This window comes from Engystomops pustulosus, chromosome 5 (assembly GCF_040894005.1).
Source record: "Engystomops pustulosus chromosome 5, aEngPut4.maternal, whole genome shotgun sequence".
Lineage (NCBI taxonomy): Eukaryota > Metazoa > Chordata > Amphibia > Anura > Leptodactylidae > Engystomops > Engystomops pustulosus.
In genome coordinates, this window is record NC_092415.1 from 36,787,247 (window position 1) to 36,809,684 (window position 22,438).

At 44.4% G+C, this 22,438-nt stretch overlaps 2 protein-coding genes across 4 annotated transcripts in view; both read left to right on the forward strand.

Annotated features, from left to right (window-relative positions):
* The window catches only part of TPD52 (tumor protein D52), a 73,375-nt gene extending 55,731 nt beyond the window's left edge, over nucleotides 1–17,644 (forward strand). For 2 of the 3 annotated variants that reach the window (XM_072151654.1, XM_072151652.1), the window contains exons 3-7: nucleotides 292–440; nucleotides 3,164–3,265; nucleotides 12,362–12,403; nucleotides 13,698–13,746; nucleotides 15,444–17,644. In XM_072151654.1, coding sequence (XP_072007755.1) covers nucleotides 292–440; nucleotides 3,164–3,265; nucleotides 12,362–12,403; nucleotides 13,698–13,746; nucleotides 15,444–15,557 — 456 coding nt within the window. In that variant the 3' untranslated portion in view covers nucleotides 15,558–17,644. The remainder of the gene's footprint in view (nucleotides 1–291; nucleotides 441–3,163; nucleotides 3,266–12,361; nucleotides 12,404–13,697; nucleotides 13,747–15,443) is intronic. The other variant, XM_072151653.1, reaches the window with a different exon arrangement.
* Nucleotides 17,645–21,037: 3,393 nt separating this feature from the next.
* MRPS28 (mitochondrial ribosomal protein S28) overlaps nucleotides 21,038–22,438 on the forward strand; it is a 55,329-nt gene continuing 53,928 nt past the window's right edge. The window contains exon 1 of the mRNA XM_072151656.1: nucleotides 21,038–21,371. Coding sequence (XP_072007757.1) covers nucleotides 21,198–21,371 — 174 coding nt within the window. The 5' untranslated portion in view covers nucleotides 21,038–21,197. The remainder of the gene's footprint in view (nucleotides 21,372–22,438) is intronic.

Below are 22,438 nucleotides of genomic sequence, written 5' to 3' on the forward strand. Positions count from 1 at the left end.
GTGCAGCTGTGTGACATCACATGATCCGGGACTTGTTTTTATGCACAAGAAGTAAACAATGTTGAATGACAGCAAGCAGAGATCTAGATAACCATGGCAAATTGATATGTTTTGATCATTACACAAGAATTATTAATTATTTGATGAAAGTTGACAAACCCTTTAAGTGGAAAATGGGGATCATTGCTTTTAAATTTTTTACCCATTTCCTAACCTGTAATGGGGTATTAGTATTATCATGTGTAATAATCTGTTTTATGATGCGTTGTAACATTTTATTTCTTGCTTCAGATAGAAGACGAGATCCAAACACTCAACCAAGTTCTGGCTGCAAAGGAGCGACATCTAGCAGATATCAAGAGGAAACTTGGAGTAACCCCATTGGCAGAGCTGAAGCAAAATATTTCTAAAGGATTTCAGGATGTGGCCTCTACCAATGTGTATGTTTAGTTTGCACAGACTTTGTTATTTTTGTTGCATCTTACAACTTTCCTGTCTTTCTATAATCATAGGACATGTCCTATCTTGCAGCACCGTATCGCTCCATGCACCCATTACCTTCTATGGGGGACGTACATACGTCCCCTGACTGTCGTGTGAATGCAGCCGTGAAATCCTTGTACATCTGTTCCTGCTCTTAATACACATGTGCACAACAGCTAATTCAGGACCATTGAAGGTCCTCCAAAGGTCCTGAAACTGCAGATTTAAAGCAGGCAGGAGGGACACATTCTCCAATACCAATTCCAACTTTTGAAATTATGCTTATGAGACTGAAGGGCTCCTGGGGGTATTACTAGAGAAAGTGCTGCATATTCACAGGCTGTTACACTGTGCAGGAGCACTTCTTCTCTTTGCTGCAATGAGGGAGGGGGTGATGATAAGGGAGCAGGAGGGGAGGAGAGTGTAGCAGCCTGTGAATCTGTAGCATGCAGTGGCTCTAAAAACGCCCCAGAACACTTCTTTCTCAATAGCATAATTGTAAAAGTTAATTTTAGTCACAGGATCAATGAGTAAGTGTCCTTGGTTTATCATGATGGATTTTAGGTTTCCTTTAACATAATCTGTAATGGAGTCTCTGAAACACGTGTGTGTATACAGGCAGTCCCCGGGTTACATACAAGATAGGGTCTGTAGGTTTGTTCTTAAGTAGAGATGAGCGAGCACTAAAATGCTCGAGTGCTCGTTTCGAGTAACGAGCCCCATTGAAATCAATGGGAGACCCGAGCATTTTTCAGCAAAATTACAAATTGACCGAGCACTGTGAAATAACACAGTGCAGAATAGATTGCAGATGTTCGGGAACATCTGCGATCTGTTCCGGAGACACGCGTGCAGAACGGTGTTCTCCACAATAGTATTTGAAGAACAATATGTGTAGAGAACAAATTGCAGATGTTTGGAAACATCTGCAAGTTGTTCTTCACACATATTGTTCTTCAAATACTATTGCGGAGAACACCGTTCTGCACGCGTGTCTCCGGGACAGATCGCAGATGTTCCCGAACATCTGCAATCTATTCTGCACTGTTATTTCACTGTTTTCTTCAATTAATCGATTAAATTAAATGTTTTAATTGTGTTTTTTTACTGTTCTTCACTTCTATTTTTTTAATTAAATGCTCGTTATCGAGCAGGGCAAATACTCGTCCGAGCAACGAGCCGGTCCGAGTATGCTAATACTCGACCGAGCATCAAGCTCGGACGAGTATACTCGCTCATCACTATTCTTAAGTTGAATTTGTATGTAAGTCGGAACTGTATATTTTATCATTGTAATCCCAGCCAGAACTTTTTTGGTCTCTGTGACAACTGGATTTTAAAAATGTAGGATTGTCATAAGAACCAGGAGTAACAATAAAGCTTCATTACAGACACCTGTGATAACTGTTACAGCTGTTTATTGTAGCCTAGGAATAAAGTACAATAAATTACCAATATCCAGTGGTCCGTTTGTAACTATGGGTCGTATGTAAGTCGAGTGTTCTTAAGTAGGGGACCGCCTGTATATACACTTGTATGTATTTTTTTTTACCTTTCTCAGAGAATAATATTTTTTTATCTGAAAATAGATTTTCTCAGCATTTGATCCTTTTCTACAGTATTTTTTGCTTTATAACATGCCCGGTTTGGGAGAATTGGGTTAGGACTACTGATAGCATGGGTTAGGGGATGTTTTGTTGGTGTGGGCTATTTTTTGTGTATTTGTGGATTTTATGTATTTTTACATCTTCCATTCTCAAAAGATCAGACAAGATCACTCAGGGACTTTGCTATAATTTGTATCCACTTGCTGCAAGAACCTGCAACCCAGTATCACGTGTAGTGTGTGGTTTGTCTTTTCCATACACTGCAGGGGATTTAATTTGACTTGTGGTTTGATTCATCAGATCATTCTGCTTAGTTTCCAGCCTGGCTGTCTCATCAGTGTTGTGTGACGGCAGTAATTGGTTAATGAGCTTGTGTTATTACAGCGTCACATGTGCCCGGTTCATTACTCTTATGAGCCCAGGGCTGGGAAACCTCACTCTTCTCCTATCTGTGTCATGTCCCCTGCAGTTATATTAAAGTACACAAGATTTATTTCCCAACAAAGAGAAGCTGAATATAAGAACACTGTATGGAAACCATTATTTATAAAAAAAAATTTTTGTTTTGTACTACTAATTGGTAGTACGGTAATGATTCAAGTACAATAATCCAAAACAATGCCGAATTTTTACAAAACCTGCTGCAGCAAGAACGTGTTCTGCAGGATAGAATAGTCTGGGATGCAAAGGTTGTGCCGCACGTGGACAAATAAGATATTTGGGTGTTGCCCAACCAAAAAGAAATTCTCGACGCAAGGTATCGCTTTTTAAGCTCTGCCCCTTTTCCGCTAAGCTCCTCCCTTTTGTGCAAAGAATTGTTAAAATAAGTACTGATTACGCCTCAGGCTGCATTCACACAATTGAAACTCAATTTGAACGCAACAGGGAGGGGCTTGGCCCAGTTTCATGCACCTCGATCGGTCCAAGCTAATCCTCGTTGAGTTTGAGTTGCCTTTAAAGGGGCCATTGAATCGCAATGTGTGAACTCAAGGTCAAGCACATCTATGCAGTGTCCTCATCCTTGTTCGTGGTTGTAAACATATTTTTAATTTTTATTATTTTCTACCTTTTAGGTACAGGAGGACCTCTGAAACTTTGTCCCATGCCGGGCAGAAGGCCTCAGCTGCCATTTCTACAGTTGGATCAGTAATCACGAAAAAGTTGGAGGATGTAAAGTAAGGCATCTAGCACCTGTAGTGTCCTTAAATAATACAGAATTTACAGAATTAATACAGAATTTCCGCATTTGTGATTGGTAATTAAAAGTGGATTTATAAGGGTTTTTTTCTTGGATTGGTGAAATGAAGAGACTGCAGCAAATCCATTCACTTGAATAGGGCTTAGCTGTACATGGGCCTTGTGATGAATAACCATGGTGTCCTGGGGCCAAGGTACTGGTGCGGTACTTGTCATGGTAGCTGATTACTTGGGGTGCTGGGTGTTGGACCTCCGCCGATCTGAAACTGTTCAGCCATCCAAGGTATAGGGGACACACATTTAAAACAAGATAGATCCAAGTCTTGGGTCTACTTTGAGTCTAATAACATGAACTAACAGCATTGGTAATCCCTTATCTACTGATCATTAGACCTACTGCTGGTAATGCCATTATGTGAGGCCTTTGAGTATGGAGTTTTTAAAATTAAATTTTTATGTTACACATAACTATCCTGTAAGGACAACTTCTGTCCATATGCCCATACATCATACCCATTTGGGTACCCCTTCTATTAATGCAGAACCTCCTGACCACATATATATGACTTAACCCGTAATCATACAGACACTGTATGGGTCAGCTTCTATGCATGAATACTTCTTTCTCTACCCTCTCGGCTTCCCATGCCTCCCTCCCCCTCCCACACACTGGGAGTCATGTGCTTTGGAGCGTGACCTCTATCTAATTTGCTTTTTATGGTTTGTTTTTGGACATCCTGCATTAAGTAAGACTGAATTTCACTTACTAGTACATGTCATAGGATCACACTAAAAATACTATACCGAAAATTATGAGGTTTTAGAACGTGGTCACACTGATGTACTGGGGTCACTTTTATTGTGAATGAATTGCAGGTAAATGTGAATTGGCGTATGTAAGTGATGCCATTTGTAGTATACCATGTGATTCAATTTCTCAACGTTATGAAATTATCTTTGGGTGTTGGTGTAGGGGGACGTTGTTGTAAAGCATAAACCTTGAAGGGAATGGCCACTTTTCAATAAACCTGTTCCATTAGACAGGTCTCTGCATGTATATGTAGCTGTACATATACATTTTTAGCTTTTCCCTGTTCTGCCATGTTTCCCTCTGCACATATACACAACTTCCTCCCCATCTCACTTCTCTAGGCCGTCCTCATGGAGTCACCCACTGTCTCTCTCTTTTCACTGTCCGTCCTCACTCTGGGGATGGGGGAGCATAATGAATCCTAACTCCACTGTAGTAACCCCTCCTATTTATCAGTGCTCATACATCTAAACAAAGAATCACAGAGAGTCTGCAGACAGCACTAAAGTAGCAGGAATGCCAAATCACTTAATGAACACTAGAGCTAGGTTTACTATATATAAATCCCCCACCCCCCCAAAAAAGCGGGAGCATCTTGGTATATATAGGGTGCAACCTTGGGGACGGAGATGACATCAAGCTTTGCTTCAACGATTCAATAGCGCTTGATAAATTTTACCCTTTATCATGATTGATCTTAGAATTTATCAGATATTAGAGTTATGTCTCTGATCATGGATTATGCTAAAACAGTGAAAGGGGCTGAGTGAGCTAACAAATTTTTTTTACGTCAATATTTGTCAGAACAAGTGTAGCATATGGGGCTATTATTAAGGTTCTTAATTGGGTCAGCAATGCAATATTCAAAATTAAAGTACATAAGAAAGTTGTATTATTTTATTCTTGGAAGACAACCAAAGAGTTTTTTATATCCATGAACAATCCCTTTAAATTCCAGAAATAGAGTCACAACCAAAAAAGTTGCACATCTTGGCTATAAAATTGAAAAACTCTTTCGACCAAAACTATAGCCTGCAGAGCTATGGCACAATACATAGGGCGGCATGGTGGCTCAGTGGTTAGCATTACAGCCTTGCAGTGCTGGGGACCTGGGTTCAAGTCCCAACATCTGCAAAGAGTTTGTATGTTCTCTCTGTGTATGTGTGGGTTTCCTCCGGGTCCTCTGGTTTCCTCCCACACCCCAAAACATACTGGTAGGTTGATTAGATTGTGAGCCTCATAGGGTACAGGGACCGATTTGGCAAGCTCTGTGCAGCGCTGCGTAATCTGTGTGCGCTATATAAATACAGGAATTATTATATTGTTATTATTCATGGCCCTTCACTTGTGCACATTACTTTTACACAGGTTGTGTTTTTTTAACTTTGCTTATGTCCATGAATTATTATCCCTGTCTTATTCTGTGCCAGATTCTTTATTGTGTGGACACAACACTGAACAGATGCACTTGAGGTTTGATAGATGAACCTTGGACCAGAAATTTATTAGATGAATTGGTCTAATATTTTCAGTAAAATATGTGTCTTTTATAAGCATGGATTTGAGATTGCAGATCTAGGAATGTTCTGTTCCTGGTTTTCTCCCCAGGTCAGGACAAGGTGAACTGGAAAGACTAAATAAGAGCCAAATTTACTATGTTTAAAGAAGTTTCCTATGATAGTAGAAGCCACCCAGGCTCCCTGCAGACACCTTTCTCATTGAAGTGAGGGGGAGCTTTGCTTTGAGATTGCCTAGACTGCTGCTACACAATGGATGGAGCTTAAAGGAAACCTACCATGAGGAATCTACTATCAAAAGTAGATCTGATGGTAGATTCCTCCTTCTGCCTCTACTATAATCTGTAATTTCATAATCCTGGAACCTAACCTAACTTGTTAAAAACTTTATTTTAGTAATATGTGAATTATCTGCAGAGGCTACTGGGCATGAAGGAGCCTTAGCTATTCCTGTCTCGGGCCAGGATAGTACACGCCCCAGTAGCCTCTGCAGTTCATTTACATATTACTAAAATAAAGTTTTTAGCAAGTGTGAGACACTGAAGGGGTTAACTGTGGATGGGCGGTATGTTTCCCCTAGGTTTTGCTTCTATGCAAGGCCTTAGTGCTGAGGTGGGTTTGTCCAGCACCTTGGACACAGGTGATGGGAACAGCCTAATTAGCCTGCATAAAATCACTCAGCAGAGTTGAGTGGGTTGTCTCTCTGTGGAAGGAGGCTGAGAGGACACAGCTCTGACCTGTGTGTCTGGAGCAGCCACGTGATCTTTGTTTAGTGTGAGCTAGTGGACTATTTGTATAGTTAGCACCCTGACGGGTAGGTTTTCTTTTGTTTATTCAAATACCTGAATGTAAAGGCTGGTTTTATTTTGCTGCAATAAACGCAGGCGAGACCTGTTTGGACTGTACCCTGGTGTCCCTGTCTTGAACTGCATCCCAGCACCCCGCTACCACGGTCTCTACTGGGCCAAATCTCCACATATGGTGCTTCGGATAGCGGGCAGTTCAAAAAGACACACACCTGAAAGGCTTGCTACATCCTGCAACATTGCATGGCCTGGGTGAAAGCAGCAGGCAAAGTGCAGGATAAAGCCAAGATGGAGGACTTTATTAAATACCTGCAAGAGGAGGCCAGAGCTAATCGGCAGCAGCAGCAGGAGGAGGCCAGAGCTACTCGGCTGCAGCAGCAGGAAGAGTCCCAGGCTAATCGACAGCTGCAGCAAGCCATGCTCCAGCAACAGCAGGAGGAGTCCCGAGCCATGTTCCAGCTGATGATGGAGAAGTTTTCTGGCATTATGGCAGTACCGCAAGCGTCGACTACTGAGGGGTCCCATACTGGTCTACAAGGGTACCCGGTTGTCCAGTGTTCCGCACGGGCTGCAGTACAAAAGGCTTTACAAAAAATGGCGGCGACCGACGACGTGGAGGCGTATCTCACAGTGTTCGAGCAAGTAGCTGAGCGAGAGGAGTTACCGGCTGAGCAGTGGGCAGATGTCCTGGCACCGTTCCTGACCGGCGAGTCGCAGAAGGCTTACTACGACCTGAGTGAAACGGAGGCCCGTGAGTACGCCCAGCTAAAGGCGGAGATTCTGGCTCGTCTTGGGGTCACCGTTCAAGTTCGCTCCAGCCGGGTCCACCAGTGGGCTTACTCAGAAAAATTACCCCCACGCTCCCAAATGCATGACCTGATCCATCTTGTCCGGAAGTGGTTACAACCAGAGGACTGCACCCCCGCACAGATGGTAGAGAGAGTGGTCCTCGACAAATTCACCCGTTCTCTGCCCTCTCGGCTCCAGCGGTGGGTTGGACAGGCCGGTCCCACAAAAGCTGAGGAGCTGGTGTCCCTAGTAGAGAGGTATTGGGCTACGGAGGACCTGCTACTTACCTCTCCGACACGAAGCAGTGCCAGTGACAGGGTCACCAAACCAGCTGGTAAGACTGCTACTGCGGAAAAGGGGAGACATGTCAGGTTGGGAGGGGGTTCATTGGGGGGCGTGGATACCCAGAAACCCAGTGAGGCTCGTGACAGAGGTCATGGCCGCATCCAGTGCTGGCGGTGCCATGAAATGGGCCATATTGCTGCCAACTGTCCACTGTCAGTGGAGCCAATGGACTGCAACCAGACCCGGCGAGTGTCACTGTTTGCCCGGCCAGTTCTGGCGGCTGAGTCAGTCACGGATGCAGAACCCCAAGTATGCATGGTCACAATCGGTGGTCACACAGTGGAAGCCTTGCTAGACTCAGGGAGTCTGGTCACCCTGGTGCGGGGAACTTTGGTTGATCCTGGACTATACAGTGGGCGGAGAGTGGGAGTGTTGTGTATACATGGGGACACTCGCGATTATCCCACTGCTGTCATCAACCTACATACCCCTTGTGGTACTGTTACCCATGAAGTGGGGGTGGTGGGGACCCTGTTTCATGAGGCTATTATCGGCAGAGACTTACCGGTGTTTTGGGACCTCTGGAGACGAAGACCCACCTCAGGTGCTGTTGCAGATAATGGACATCAGGTATGTCCGGCCTTGGCCCCTGAACCCTTTGAGGCCGATGTACCCACACCAGCAGTAGGGGTGACCCCATGTGATGAATTCTCTCCCCTAGAGGTCCTAGCTGGTGAGGTCGAGGGCCACGAGGAGGTGGCCGACATGCTGGACCTTGAGATTTCCCGTGAAAATTTTGGGGCTGCACAGCTACAGGACCCTACCTTGGTTAAAGCACGGGAGAATGTTAAGGTGATAAATGGGGTACTCCAAATACCAGGGGCTGATAAAATATACCCCCGAATGGTGATTATTGGGGAACTGTTGTACAGGGTCGACCAGATACGGGGTGAAGAGGTTGAGCAACTTGTAGTACCCCAATCTCACCGTAGGCTGGTGCTAGAGTTGGCACACAAACATGTGCTGGGAGGGCACTTAGGTGCTGAGAAGACCAGAGAAAGGATCCTGCAGAGATTTTTCTGGCCCGGGGTGTGGGAGGAGGTAAACCGGTATTGTAGCTCCTGCCCTGAGTGTCAACTTACTGCCCCGGTCTCCCACTTCAGGAGTCCTTTGGTCCCGCTACCGATCATAGAAGTGCCCTTTGAACGGATTGCAATGGATCTGGTTGGCCCCATAGTCAAATCCTCCAGGGGGCACCAATACATCCTAGTTATCCTGGACTACGCTACGCGGTATCCCGAGGCGATTCCATTAAGGAACACCTCCTCCAAAAATATTGCTAGGGAGCTGTTCCAGGTGTTCTCACGCACAGGCCTCCCCAAGGAAATCTTGACTGACCAGGGTACCCCATTCATGTCTAGGGTAATGAAGGAGATGTGCAAGTTACTACAGGTAAAACAGCTCCGCACCTCTGTGTATCATCCTCAGACAGATGGCCTGGTCGAGAGGTTTAATAAGACCTTGAAGGGGATGCTTAAGAGGGTGGTCAGCAAAGATGGGAAGGACTGGGATTGTTTGTTGCCCTATTTGATGTTTGCCATACGTGAAGTTCCCCAGTCCTCCACGGGTTTCTCACCCTTTGAGCTGTTATATGGCCGTTCCCCACGTGGGCTTTTGGATGTAGCCAAGGAGACCTGGGAGCAGGAGAGAACCCCCCACCGTAGTGTGATAGAACACGTCTCCCTTATGCAGGACCGCATAGCGGCGGTAATGCCCCTTGTAAAGGAGCACATGACAAGGGCACAAGAGGCCCAGTCTAGGGTCTACAATAGGTCAGCTAGACTCAGGACCTTTAACCCAGGCGACAGAGTGCTAGTTCTGGTGCCCACCGTGGAGAGCAAGTTCTTGGCCAAATGGCAAGGGCCATATGAGGTCATGGAGAGAGTGGGGAAGGTAACCTACAGGGTATCTCAGCCGGGGAGGAGGAAGCCCGAACAGATATACCACGTGAACCTCCTAAAGCCATGGAGGGAAAGAGAGTCCCTGATGGCCATGGGAATAGAGAAGGCGTCTGTCTCCAAGAAGGGGACACCGGAGGTAGGTGTACCCAATGCCAAGGTGCCTGAAGTACGGATCTCGGAGTCCCTCTCCAGGGCCCAGATTCAGGAAGCGAAGGAGTTTGTGCTCCGAAATATGGATGTGTTCTCTAAGTTACCGGGACGTACTTCAGTCATCAAGCATGACATCATAACCGAACCCCACATCCGGGTACACCAAAAACCTTACCGGGTCCCTGAAGCGCGCCGGCTTGCCATATCCGAAGAAGTCAGGCAGATGTTAGACCTGGGGGTTATCGAGGAGTCTAAAAGTGACTGGTCGAGTCCTATTGTGTTGATTCCCAAACCTGATGGTTCCCTACGGTTCTGCAATGATTTTAGGAAGTTGAACGAGGTGTCCAAATTTGATTCCTATCCCATGCCCAGGGTTGACGAGTTGATAGAACGACTTGGACAGGCTAGGTTCTTCTCCACCCTTGACCTGACGAAAGGGTATTGGCAGGTACCCCTGACTGACAGGGCTAAAGAGAAGACCGCTTTTGTTACCCCTGATGGGCTTTTTCAGTACGTGGTACTCCCCTTTGGGCTACATGGGGCTCCCGCCACATTCCAGAGGTTAATGGATCTCGTGCTAAAACCTCACCGGAGTTATGCCTCGGCCTACTTAGATGATATCATAGTCTATAGTAGCGACTGGGAGAGTCATCTAGCCAAAGTACAAGCAGTGGTAGACTCCCTGAGGGCAGCAGGGCTGACAGCGAACCCCCAAAAGTGTGCACTGGGTCTGGAAGAGGCCCGTTACCTGGGTTACCGTATTGGGCGAGGGGTCATCAAACCCCAAGTAAATAAAGTAGAGGCGATCCAGCAATGGCCACGGCCTTTGAGCAAGAAGCAAGTGAGGGCTTTTCTGGGCATAGTGGGATATTATCGCCGATTTATCCCCGATTTTGCGACAATAGCGGCACCCCTGACTGACCTGACTAAGGGTAGCAGGGCGGTCATGGTAAAGTGGAGTGAAGAGGCTGAGGGGGCGTTTCAGCGACTTAAGACGGTTTTGTGTGAGGGACCGATACTGATCACCCCTAACTTCACCAAGACCTTTATTGTGCAGACTGACGCTTCTGACGTGGGCTTGGGGGCTGTCCTGTCCCAAGTAGTGGAGGGTGAGGAACATCCTGTGATATTCCTGAGCCGCAAGCTCACACCTCCTGAAAAGAACTATAGTATAGTTGAGAGGGAGTGCTTAGCGATCAAATGGGCTCTGGAATCCCTGAGGTATTATCTGGTAGGGCGGCAGTTTACACTAGTGACTGATCACTCTCCCCTAACCTGGATGAGTCAGGCCAAGGAGAGGAACGCCAGGGTCACAAGGTGGTTCCTAATGCTCCAGAATTTTAAATTCACGGTGGAACATCGAGCAGGAAAGCTGCATGGGAATGCCGATGCCCTATCCCGTACCCACTGTCTGATGGCCAAAAATGTTCGTCCCCACAGGGTCAAACAGAGGGGGAGGGTATGTGAGACACTGAAGGGGTTAACTGTGGATGGGCGGTATGTTTCCCCTAGGTTTTGCTTCTATGCAAGGCCTTAGTGCTGAGGTGGGTTTGTCCAGCACCTTGGACACAGGTGATGGGAACAGCCTAATTAGCCTGCATAAAATCACTCAGCAGAGTTGAGTGGGTTGTCTCTCTGTGGAAGGAGGCTGAGAGGACACAGCTCTGACCTGTGTGTCTGGAGCAGCCACGTGATCTTTGTTTAGTGTGAGCTAGTGGACTATTTGTATAGTTAGCACCCTGACGGGTAGGTTTTCTTTTGTTTATTCAAATACCTGAATGTAAAGGCTGGTTTTATTTTGCTGCAATAAACGCAGGCGAGACCTGTTTGGACTGTACCCTGGTGTCCCTGTCTTGAACTGCATCCCAGCACCCCGCTACCACGGTCTCTACTGGGCCAAATCTCCACACAAGTTAGGTTATGTTCCAGGACTTAAAATTACAGATTAGAGCAGAGGCAGGAGAAATCTACTATCAGATACGCTTCTGATGGTAGACTCCTCACGGAAGGTTTCCTTTAAGATGATTTATAGAAGCTCTGATGTAGTAATATTTTAAAAGATTGGTTCGGGATCAAATCAATCTAAAACAATGTTGCACCAATTGGTATATAACACAGTCTAGTCCTCTAAAACACAGATTGTTTATCAAATTCTTGTTTTGTTAATTTATGACTAATTTTCTCTCGCCTGTCCCCCTCCCTAAGCCCTGGGATGAATGAAGGCATTAGATAGCCGCCATTTGGAAAGATTTGTTGGTGTCTGAAAAATGGCAGATTTGTACTGAATCTGTGAACCAGCGAATAGATTTGTTCATTTCTAGATTGAGCTGCTGGATTCCAGATCCGTCCATAGTATGAAACAGCTGATCCTATGGATGGTTCCATGATAGATTTTGCTTCTTAATTATCATTTTAATAGAGAAGGCAGAAACAATTTTCAGGATTTCAGATTTACATTTAATGGCAGAACTTTTGCTCCAATTTCCTTGTCCTGGATCTGGAAGCCGATGTTCACTCCTTTCCCCACATTCGGGGGGAGGAGGTGAGACTGGAGGATGGATCCTTATGATATATCCTAACCATATATTATCCTTACAACATAAAGAAAATAAGTGGTATGAATGTATGAATGTAGCCTTACTATTGCTAGCTTACCTCTTTACACACTATCATCTGTGCCTTTTGTATTTAGTGCGTTTTGTGGTGTCTTTGATTAATTTTCGCTGTCTCTTTTTTCCTTAATGCTGCCTTTTAGTATACGTTCTATACAGCACTCAATTAGTATGCCTGCCATGAGGTAAAGTATGAAGCAGTAAGGATCATCATAACTCTGCATGTCTAATGTGCTTGAGAAGTCATCAGTCAGGACCTTCTTGTTATTTGAGTTACCTCTAACAAAATGGCCTCTCATTCAGGAGAGTTAAGAATTGCCGATTGGCTTCCAGGGGCATCCGGTTTGGCTTTCCCAAGTCAACTGACTTTCCAAAGGATGACCCATCCAATTTATGACACATTTTGACTCTCAAGTCACTGTAAAGAATACATAAAATGCATAAATCAAATTTTCCATGGTAACAAGAAATATTCCACTTTGTTGTGAGAGCATTTTTTACAATAAAGTTTTGAAGACTTCAAAATAGCCAAACAGAGGTGGATAGATACCAGAGGTGTAACTTACAGAGCTTGAATATAAGACCTTCCTTTAAATGATCATTTACTGTATTATTCTCTTTGTATAGGGAAGAAGCTATTTACAGCCCCCCTTAGACACCCTGTCCGATCCCTCTAGTTACCTCCATGACTCCATATAAAGATCCTTTATGGTCCAGGGAGTATAAGCAGGTTCTTGGTGCCTAGACAGTAATTTGTTCTCCTGCTTGGATTTGGTAGTGACGCCATCAGAGATGTTAGTGATGTTACCGCCATGGCAGGTTAACAAGAGAAAGCTTGGCAGCCGCTCAAGGCTGCCGGGCTGTGATACGGAAAGCAAGTCCACAGACAGCTCCACAATAGTTAAACTTTGCATGGGGGCTGCTCTTACACCAACAGAGACCTTCCTGGGAAACGGACTCTGGACCCCCTACAAATATGTTCTCTGAGAAATTGCTTGAGTGGTTAGCTCAGCCCTAGCCCTTATACCTTTACATACCGTATTTTTTGGACTATAAGGTGCACCGAATTATAAGGCGCACCATCAATAAATGCCTGTTAAAACGTCTAGGTTCATATATAAGCTGCATCGGATTATAAGGCGCACCTGATTATAAGGATGAATGACCAGCAGGTGGCAGACCTCTGCACAGTTCAAGGCAGCTGTTGTCTGTATGTATGGTTCATATATAAGGCACACTGTACTATAAGGCACACCTTTATTTCTGAGAAAATCAAAGGATTTTTGTGTGCCTTATAGTTCGAAAAATACGGTATATACTTCACATTACTGTGTTTTGGTATATTACTAAGTCTACTATTATCATCTGCACTATTCATATATGCAATTTTGTTCTAGTTTACATCTATTTTTATGGATGTACATGCTTTTTCATTGAATAATTTCGTATATGTAACCCTTATGCATTTTACCTTTCTAGGAATTCACCAACTTTCAAGTCCTTTGAAGAAAAAGTGGAAAACCTGAAGGTTTGTAATGTTGTTTGTGCATTGATGTAACATATGTAACCTGGAAATGTATGTTTGTACAGATTTTGTTATATTTATGGATGTTTAAAGGCAATGTACACGTTCAGTACAGGCGCTTGTTCAGCAGTATGGCTGGGTTCACATACATTTACTGTGTACACCAAGAAGGCTCCCTATGTATAAGCTGAATGTGTCCATAATAAAAATAGTAATCTTTTTATATAGCGCCATCATATTCTATAGCACTTTACAATAGACAAAGGCATTTTTTGCAGCTTTTTGCCCCTCATCTGCTCAATATAAGTCACATCTAGCCAGAAACACTGGTTTGTAGGCACAGTACAGGCTTAGCAGAGGCCATAGCATAGCATCTATCCCTGACCTCCGCTAAGCAGACAGTTACGTTATTCTGGAGACAGCAAATTGCTGCTACGGTTCACCCTTCCTCCTGCACTTAGGGGAAGGAGTTGAACCATAGGATGCATTTTACTGTATGAGCATATAGTGGATTATGTTGTAGCTGCTGTGAACCCAACCCAAGAACAGCAGATGGATGACTTGTGTGTGCTCACCAGGGCTGGGACCCAGGCGAAGAACGCGTCTGGGTTCAGAAGAGGGGGGTGAGTGAGCGTTTCTCACTCCATAGAAAGCAGAGCAGCCATGGCCACAATGCGGCAAAAGATCTTTTGAGGCCAACTGGCCAGGTCATAGTGTGGTGAGACATGGTGTGCTTCTGCAGCCAGCTCATGGCCACCATTACAATTGTGTCCATGGGGCGTAAGTGGTTAGCGACACTCATTTAAACTGATTTATGGTCAAACATGTGTGAATTCAGCTATAAATAAGAAAAGAAAAAGTATCTACAAAAGAAAAACTGCATTTAGGAAAAAAAAAAACTATTGGGCAAATATTTATTGACCCATAATTGTTGTAACAGTCTTTAACATGGGTGACATCCTACCTTGCACACTATAAAAATGGATAGAAGATGGATTTACCTGATCCATAGAGATGCAAAAAAATTTAAAAAAAGGAAGAGCAAAAATTCTCAAAATCCATCTTAATAAACCAGGGACTCTTATTCTTAGATCCAGGCACCGTGACTGTGTTAATCTTCTTATATTTGTTATCCACGACCTCCTTCCTTCTAAAATCAACTTTTATAATTATGCTAAGGGATCTGGTGGGTGTTTGCAGAGTCCCTCTGTGCTGTAGCTTCACAGGCTGTTACAATGTGCAAGTATCACCCCCCTCCACCCCCACTGTGTGCTGAGACTTTCTCTGCCTCAGTGAGAATATGTCAGGCAGAGGGAGGAGTGAGATGGCAGGGGATTGGATTAGAGATGTTCTGCTCATTGTAACAGTCTGCGATTCTGCAGCACTGAGGGGCTCTGGAAACAGACCTCCATTGGCTTAATTTTAAAAGTTTGTTTTTGATGAAAGGAGGCCACAAATAACAGATATCTCTGGTTTCTGGTTTATCATGATGAATTTTAATTTTATTTTACTGCCAGTTTTATCCTTGATAAGACGACTGCTTTGATGAAATCTGTTTTATGTTATGGAGCAAACCATGTTTTTTGTGATTGTTACTAAAGAGCAATGCCCATAGAAATATTTGAAGGGATTGAAGCTGTACAAATAGATAATAGATCAATATGCAGTATAGATAACCGCACAAATCTTTCTCTTTGCAGTCAAAAGTAAGTGGCACCAAACAACCAGGCGGAGATTTTGGAGAAGTTCTCAACTCTGCAGCCAATGCCAGTGCCACAGAAGACCTCACAGAAAAGGATCTTGAGACCCAGTGAGATCTGTTCTGTATTCAGCCAAATCCGAAAGATGCTGCAGGATAATAGAAAGTACACCCGGAGCGCCCTCTTCAGTTCTCCAAATGTTATGTGTTTCCAGTGTGCTTTGCTTTTTTTGTCTTTGTCTTTCATGTGCTGTGTATCTCTCCCTTGTTCCCAGAGCAGTCTCCATCACTGCAGCCACTAGTGACATCACTGCAGCTGATGTCACTGCAGCCACTCAGACCAGTGACATCACTGCAGCTGCTAAGACTAGTGACATCACTACAGCTGATGTTACTGCAGCCACTCAGCCCAGTGACATCACTGAAGTCGCTAAGACCAATGACATCACTGCTGTCGCTAACACCAGTGAGATCGCTGTGGTTGCTAGTGACATCATTGGATCCGTTAAGAACGGTGACATCACTGCAGCCGCTAACACCAGTGACATCACTGCAGTCACTAATACCAGTGACATCACTGCCATCGCTAGTGACATCATTGGATCCGTTAAGACCGGTGACATCACAGCAGACGCCACCAGTACAAGGGACAGATCCTCTCATATGCTAGTGACTTACGTGCTTGTATTTGTGGTAGAAATCCTAAAATTACAGGTATCCATACGACTGGTGGGTGGGGATGAGAGAAGGGATTTTTATGCAAAATGTTACATTTCTCCTTTACTACTGCCAACATTTTTGTTACACACTGGATTTTTCATTGAACGTGTAGACACTAATGGATCCCGACATAAAATGTGTATGAGAACAGCGGCACATATTCCGCAATGCTTCAGCCGGTGATTGTGACGTCTCTTGTGTTTCAGGGGTTGTCTGTTTTTTTTTCTTGCGCTGCCTTTTGACTTGCATTCACACTCCTCCTCCTACTGCTGTATGGATGGGAGATTACTAGGTCTTGGATTAAACAGTTTCTATGTTAATAAAGGTCTGGTCTTGCTTATTCATTATAAGATTATTTCCTATATACTGTGTTTCTCCTAAAATACGACCACACCCCCTTCCCCGTGCTGCCTGCAGCTGAATGGCGGGAGTGGGGAACAATATAACAATAGAACGTTGTTTCCAGGTGCCACAGTACACAAGTTATAGCTTTTTGAAGTGGGCAATCTTATACCAATGACCTACCAAAGGCATAAGTCATCAACATCTTTATCTCACAGAATCCAGGGACACCAGGGACACCTATTCATAGAACCAGGCAATGTGACTGTGGTCATCTTCTTATATTTGGTTATCCATGTTCTTCCTCCTTTTAAAATCAACTTTTATAATTATGCTATTGGGCTCCTGGGAGTGTTACACTGTAGCTTCACAGGCGGTTACACTGATGAAACATCTCCTTTGCCTTTTGGGTCCCGCTGAACTGAACTAGGAGGGGGGATATTCTCCTTGTACAGTGTAACAGCCTGTGAAGTGAAGACATGGAGGGACTCTAGTAACACCTTCAGAGTCATTAGCATAATTGTAAAGGTTGATTTTAGAAGGCAGAAGGCCATGGATAATAAATATAAGAAGATTACCTCAGTCACGGTGCCTGAATCTATGAGTAAGTGTCCTTGGTTTATCATGATCAATTTTAATAGTATATTTCCTTTATACAAGACAATATACTTAGGCTTTGCATGTAGCACACTGGTATTGTGTAATCACTCCTAAATACTTCTCTATTGAAGACTCACATCATAGGAATCCATTCAGGATATTAGTAGTTCATTTTTTTTAATCAAATGTATGTTCTTGCATTTATCTTCGTTATGCAGTTAATCCTAGTCACCTTGTAGATTTGGACATTTTGGGACACATTTATGTGCAGTTTGCTTGTGTAGTGCAGAGTGCAGCAGATTCATCAAAACTGGGCCCCCCCCTGCACTGCTCCGGAAGTGGGCATCATTTGTTTTGGTGCACTTTGTTCATGCTGTGGAATTGTGCTGCGTCAGTAATAAATGTGGCGCAAACTCTCACTAATGAGAATAACAGCCCCTTTAGGTGCACATTTTTTCTGTCTTTTTGGACACAGAACAGCCGCGCAATCACTTTATAAATGTGCTTTAATAAATGTGGCCCATTGTATTTTACCTTTAACACCACAGATTTTGTGTCTTTTTCAAATAAAGAGTGTGCTATTCATTCCATTTTCTGCATCAATTATACCGGCTATTCAATAATGATCCCAGTACAGACCCCTAGCGTTCTGTACGTATAACACAAGCCCAGTAATGATCCCAGTACAGACCCCTAGCGTTCTGTACGTATAACACAAGCCCAGTAATGGTCCCTGTACAGGCCCCTAGAGTTCTGTACGTATAACACAAGTCCAGTAATGGTCCCTGTACAGACCCCTAGCGTTCTGTACGTATAACACAAGTCCAGTAATGGTCCCAGTACAGACCCCTAGCGTTCTGTACGTATAACACAAGCCCAGTAATGGTCCCTGTACAGACCCCTAGCGTTCTGTACGTATAACACAAGTCCAGTAATGGTCCCTGTACAGACCCCTAGCGTTCTGTACGTATAACACAAGCCCAGTAATGGTCCCTGTACAGACCCCTAGCGTTCTGTACGTATAACACAAGTCCAGTAATGGTCCCAGTACAGACCCCTAGCGTTCTGTACGTATAACACAAGTCCAGTAATGGTCCCAGTACAGACCCCTAGCGTTCTGTAAGTATAACACAAGTCCAGTAATGGTCCCAGTACAGACCCCTAGCGTTCTGTACATATAACACAAGCCCAGTAATAATCCCTGTACAGGCCCGTAGAGTTCTCTAAGTATAACAGGAGTCCAGTAATGGTCCCAGTACAGACCCCTGTGGTACAGCTAACATGGGTTTAGCAATGCTCCCAGTATAGATTCCTTGAGGACTCTATGTATCAGGCTATATTCACACGTCTGAAGGGCCGTATACATATGCCCCCCATAGGCCAGCAATGGGCACGGAGCGATACACGCTTATTACGCGGGGAAAAGATAGGCTACGTCCTATATTTCCCTGTGTTACGGCGCCGTGTATCGCTATGGAGAGGTCAACCCTCCTCCGCCCCATGGCGCCGAACGTATGCCAACCCGGCTATGGTCCGGCGGGCATACGTTTGTGTGAATCTAGCCTAACAGTGTATATCAGTCTGGGGTACATGGGGTACTGCAGTTCTAACATGAACCAAATAATTGTCCCAGTGCAGACCCTTAGGATATTCCAACTATAACATTGTCCATTGTTAATACAACCCATTTATGACTACTATTTGAATGTGGTCTTTTTTAGCCAAATTCACACACCAAATTCCCACATCACCTTTAATGTATCCAGTAAAACCTCTTCATCCAGATGACATATGTAGCATGTATACTGGCCACCGCCATGTACACCAGTCACCTTGTAACCATTTTCTGTCTCAGCCGTATTGTAGGTATCTGCTGATTTAGCCAACTGCACCAAACGGGCGACTCCATCACCACATCCCAAATAGAGAGAAGAGATAGGAGGCTCTCTGTGGGGTGGGGGGTCCCTGGAGCAGAAGAGGGGGGCTGAAACCAGCTCTGAGGATTAAAGTGCTGGTATTGGAGCAGAGCAACACAAATAATGGCATTACCATTGTATGATGGACAGGAGCACGTGTGACAGACTACACTGACTAGAAGAGGGTCCAACGTTTTACCAGATGTTCTCCATTTTTCACATGGAGGTTTCCAATCCCTTCCTCACCAGCCTCATCCTACAGATTGCACTGCTATAGTATACACATTGGGGAATGTTTACACACGGAAACTGATATGACCCCCACAATTTTTCAGAGGCATGGAATATATATCTCCTCTTTTGTGTATCAGTTCTAGGGAAAGATGGGGGATTAAACTTTTGGCAGCGTTTACACGTGGTGTTGTAAGCCGAGGAGAGAAAATTTGCATAATTACAGCATGTTAACATAAACATAATGTGAGGTTAATATTGTGTTAATAATGCATTTTGTAAACACAAATGTTTACAGCGGTGCAATTGGGCAGATCGCTTTTCATCAGCTGTTTTGTATTTTAAAACACAATGTAAACGACACGTGGGAAATAAAGCCTTTAGGGTGCGTTACATTACAACAGCTGAGGAGAGGTGATTTGCCTAATTACATCCCTCTTAACATTTCCGTTTACAAAACGCATAGTAAACTCTATGTCAACGCACGTGTTAACATTTTGTTTACAAACGTAAACGGTAATGTAATTAGGCAAATCACCTCTCATCAGCTGTTGTATATGCGTTTCAAACGCAATGAAAACGCGACCAAAACGCAACGTGTGAACGCGCCCTTAGGGTTTTTTTCTTTTAACGTCTCACTACAGACAAATTTTCTTCTAACTACAGACCACCTCGTTCAGTGGTCCCCAACCTTTTTTTTTTTCTTGACAGGGTCAGGTAACCTTTTTATCATGGTCCCTGGGAAAGGAATTGTGTGCCCCGCAAATACCCTAGATCTTACCCCAACCTAAAAAAATGTGCCATTTCCAGGAGCCCCCAGTCTAAAATGTCCCCTTTCCTGCCCCCCTTTTTTTACCCCTCCTGATAATGCTACTTTTCTGTTGTCTGTTTTTATAAGAGGGGGGCTACAGAAAAGGAGGCATTGTAATACCCCTTTTCTATAGCCCCACACACACCTACAATGTCCCCTTGGCTTTGGTAAAAACATTTTACCACAAAAAAAAAAAAATACTGGGAAAGCTTTTTGACACAAGTATAAGCTTAGGGTGGGAAATGTAGACACTACTCTTTAATAAAATGTCCAGCAGAAACTTCCCCTCACTAATGAAATGTCTACAGCAGAGCTCCCTCCTACATTAAATGTAAAGAGCAGAACTCCCTTAGAAATACTTACCTTAGGCTTCTTCTTTTTTTCTTCTGCTCCATCTTCTTTTCTTCGAGGCAGAGGCACATCTAAGGTACCCGCACGGTGGCCAATAGTCACAAGTTTCCCCAATTTAGCCAATAGCACCCGGTGTCCCGCACTGTAGCCAGCAGTCACAGGTATCCACACCATGACCATGGTCATAGATGCCCCCATTGTAGTCAATAGGCACAATAGTCATAGATGCCCAGTACAAGGCAGACAGGGCTCGGCCTGATTGCCAATGCGTTTCCTGGAAAGCGCATGGGATCAGTATCGTTTAAATAACACAATGTTAGCGGAACATGATGTGACCATGGCCTAAGGTTGCATTCACACACACGTCTATGGGGATGTATATGCAGTTCTACCTGCACACAGAGGAGCTTGGATCCAAGACAAATTTTCACTTCTCTCTGAAAATAGGGAAGAGCTCAGGAAATGTGTTACAGATAGGAAACATATCATCACATGACAAGCAGGGGAAAGTATAGGATGTAAATGAGCATAAAGCAGATTGTAGACGATCTGCAGCAGGACATGATGTGAGAACATTGGTGATAAGGATATGATAAGGATAGGAGACGCCGCTGCTGTATACACGCTGCACATACTACACGCCCTCTGGGCCGCTCTACTGAGCTCTGCCGCTGTACTGTCTCCGAGCAGCAGAGGTCGCTGTTGCGCCGCCTGTCTCCTGTGTGCACTGACGCTCTATGATTCCTGGAGGTCACAGGTTGTACGTTCCTTGCATCCCTCCAATATGGCGGCGCCCTGCTGGAGACATGCCGGGAGGTTTCTCAGCTCCTACCGCTCTTCTGTTCGGCATGGAGTGCGCTCATTCAGTACAGAAGCATCCGGGGACTCGGAGTCCAGGAGCAGCGCGGGCGGAGAGGAGAAGGAGCCGCCTGTGTCACGTGTGACTTCTGCAGGAAAGGTGAGAGGAGGCGACAGCTCCAGGGAGTCCAGAGCAACCAATAAGCATCCTGCTCTCACTTTTCAGAGGTAGCTCTTGAAGTAAGAGCAGGGTCCTGATTGGCTGAGTAGAGAAATTCCCTGCAGTTACTTCTGAACCTACCCCAATGTCTCTGCGTATATAATAATAATTCTTTATATAGCGCACTCAGATTACGCAGCGCTGCACAAGGCATGACCAATCGGTCCCTGTCCCCATGGGACTCCAGTATGTTTTGGAGTGTGGGAGGAAACCGCAGGACTCGGAGGAAACCCACCCAAACAGCGAGAGAACATACAAACTCTTTGCAGATGTTGACCTGGGTGGGACTAGAACCCAGGACTCCAGCGCTGCAATGCAGAAGTGCTACTTGGTGGGAATTCCTGACAGAAGTGTATATTTCTAGAGACTCGGTTACCATGGTAGCCTCGGGTCTTCGTTTAACTTGAGGCTAAATGGCTTCTGCAGATTCGTTACAATGAGCCAGTGGCTCATTGTAATGAATGACCTGCAAAAATGCCATATATTGCAATACTGTAGTATTGCAGTATATGGTAGGAACGATCTGACCATCTAGGGTTAATGCACCCTAGATGGTCTAAGAAATAGTGAAAAAAAAAGTTTAAAAAATAAAAAAATTAATAAAATATTAAAAATTCATATCACCCCCCTTTCCCTAGAACTGATATAAAACATAATAAACAGTAAAAATAACAGACACAATAGGTATCGCCGTGTCCCAAAATGCCCGATCTATCAAACTATAAAAACGGTTACGGCCGGCGTTGACCTCCGAGATGGGAAATGGCGCCCAAATGTCCGAAATGTGACTTTTACACCTTTTTACATCACATAAAAAATGGAATAAAAAATTATCAAAATGTCGCACAGACCTGAGAATGGTAGCAATGAAAACTTCGCCTCATTTCACAAAAATGACCCCTCACACATCTACATGCGCCAAAGTATGAAAAAGTTATTAGCGTCAGAATATAGCGTCAGAAGATGGCGAAAGTGTTTTTTGTACACATTCGTTTAATTTTTGAAAA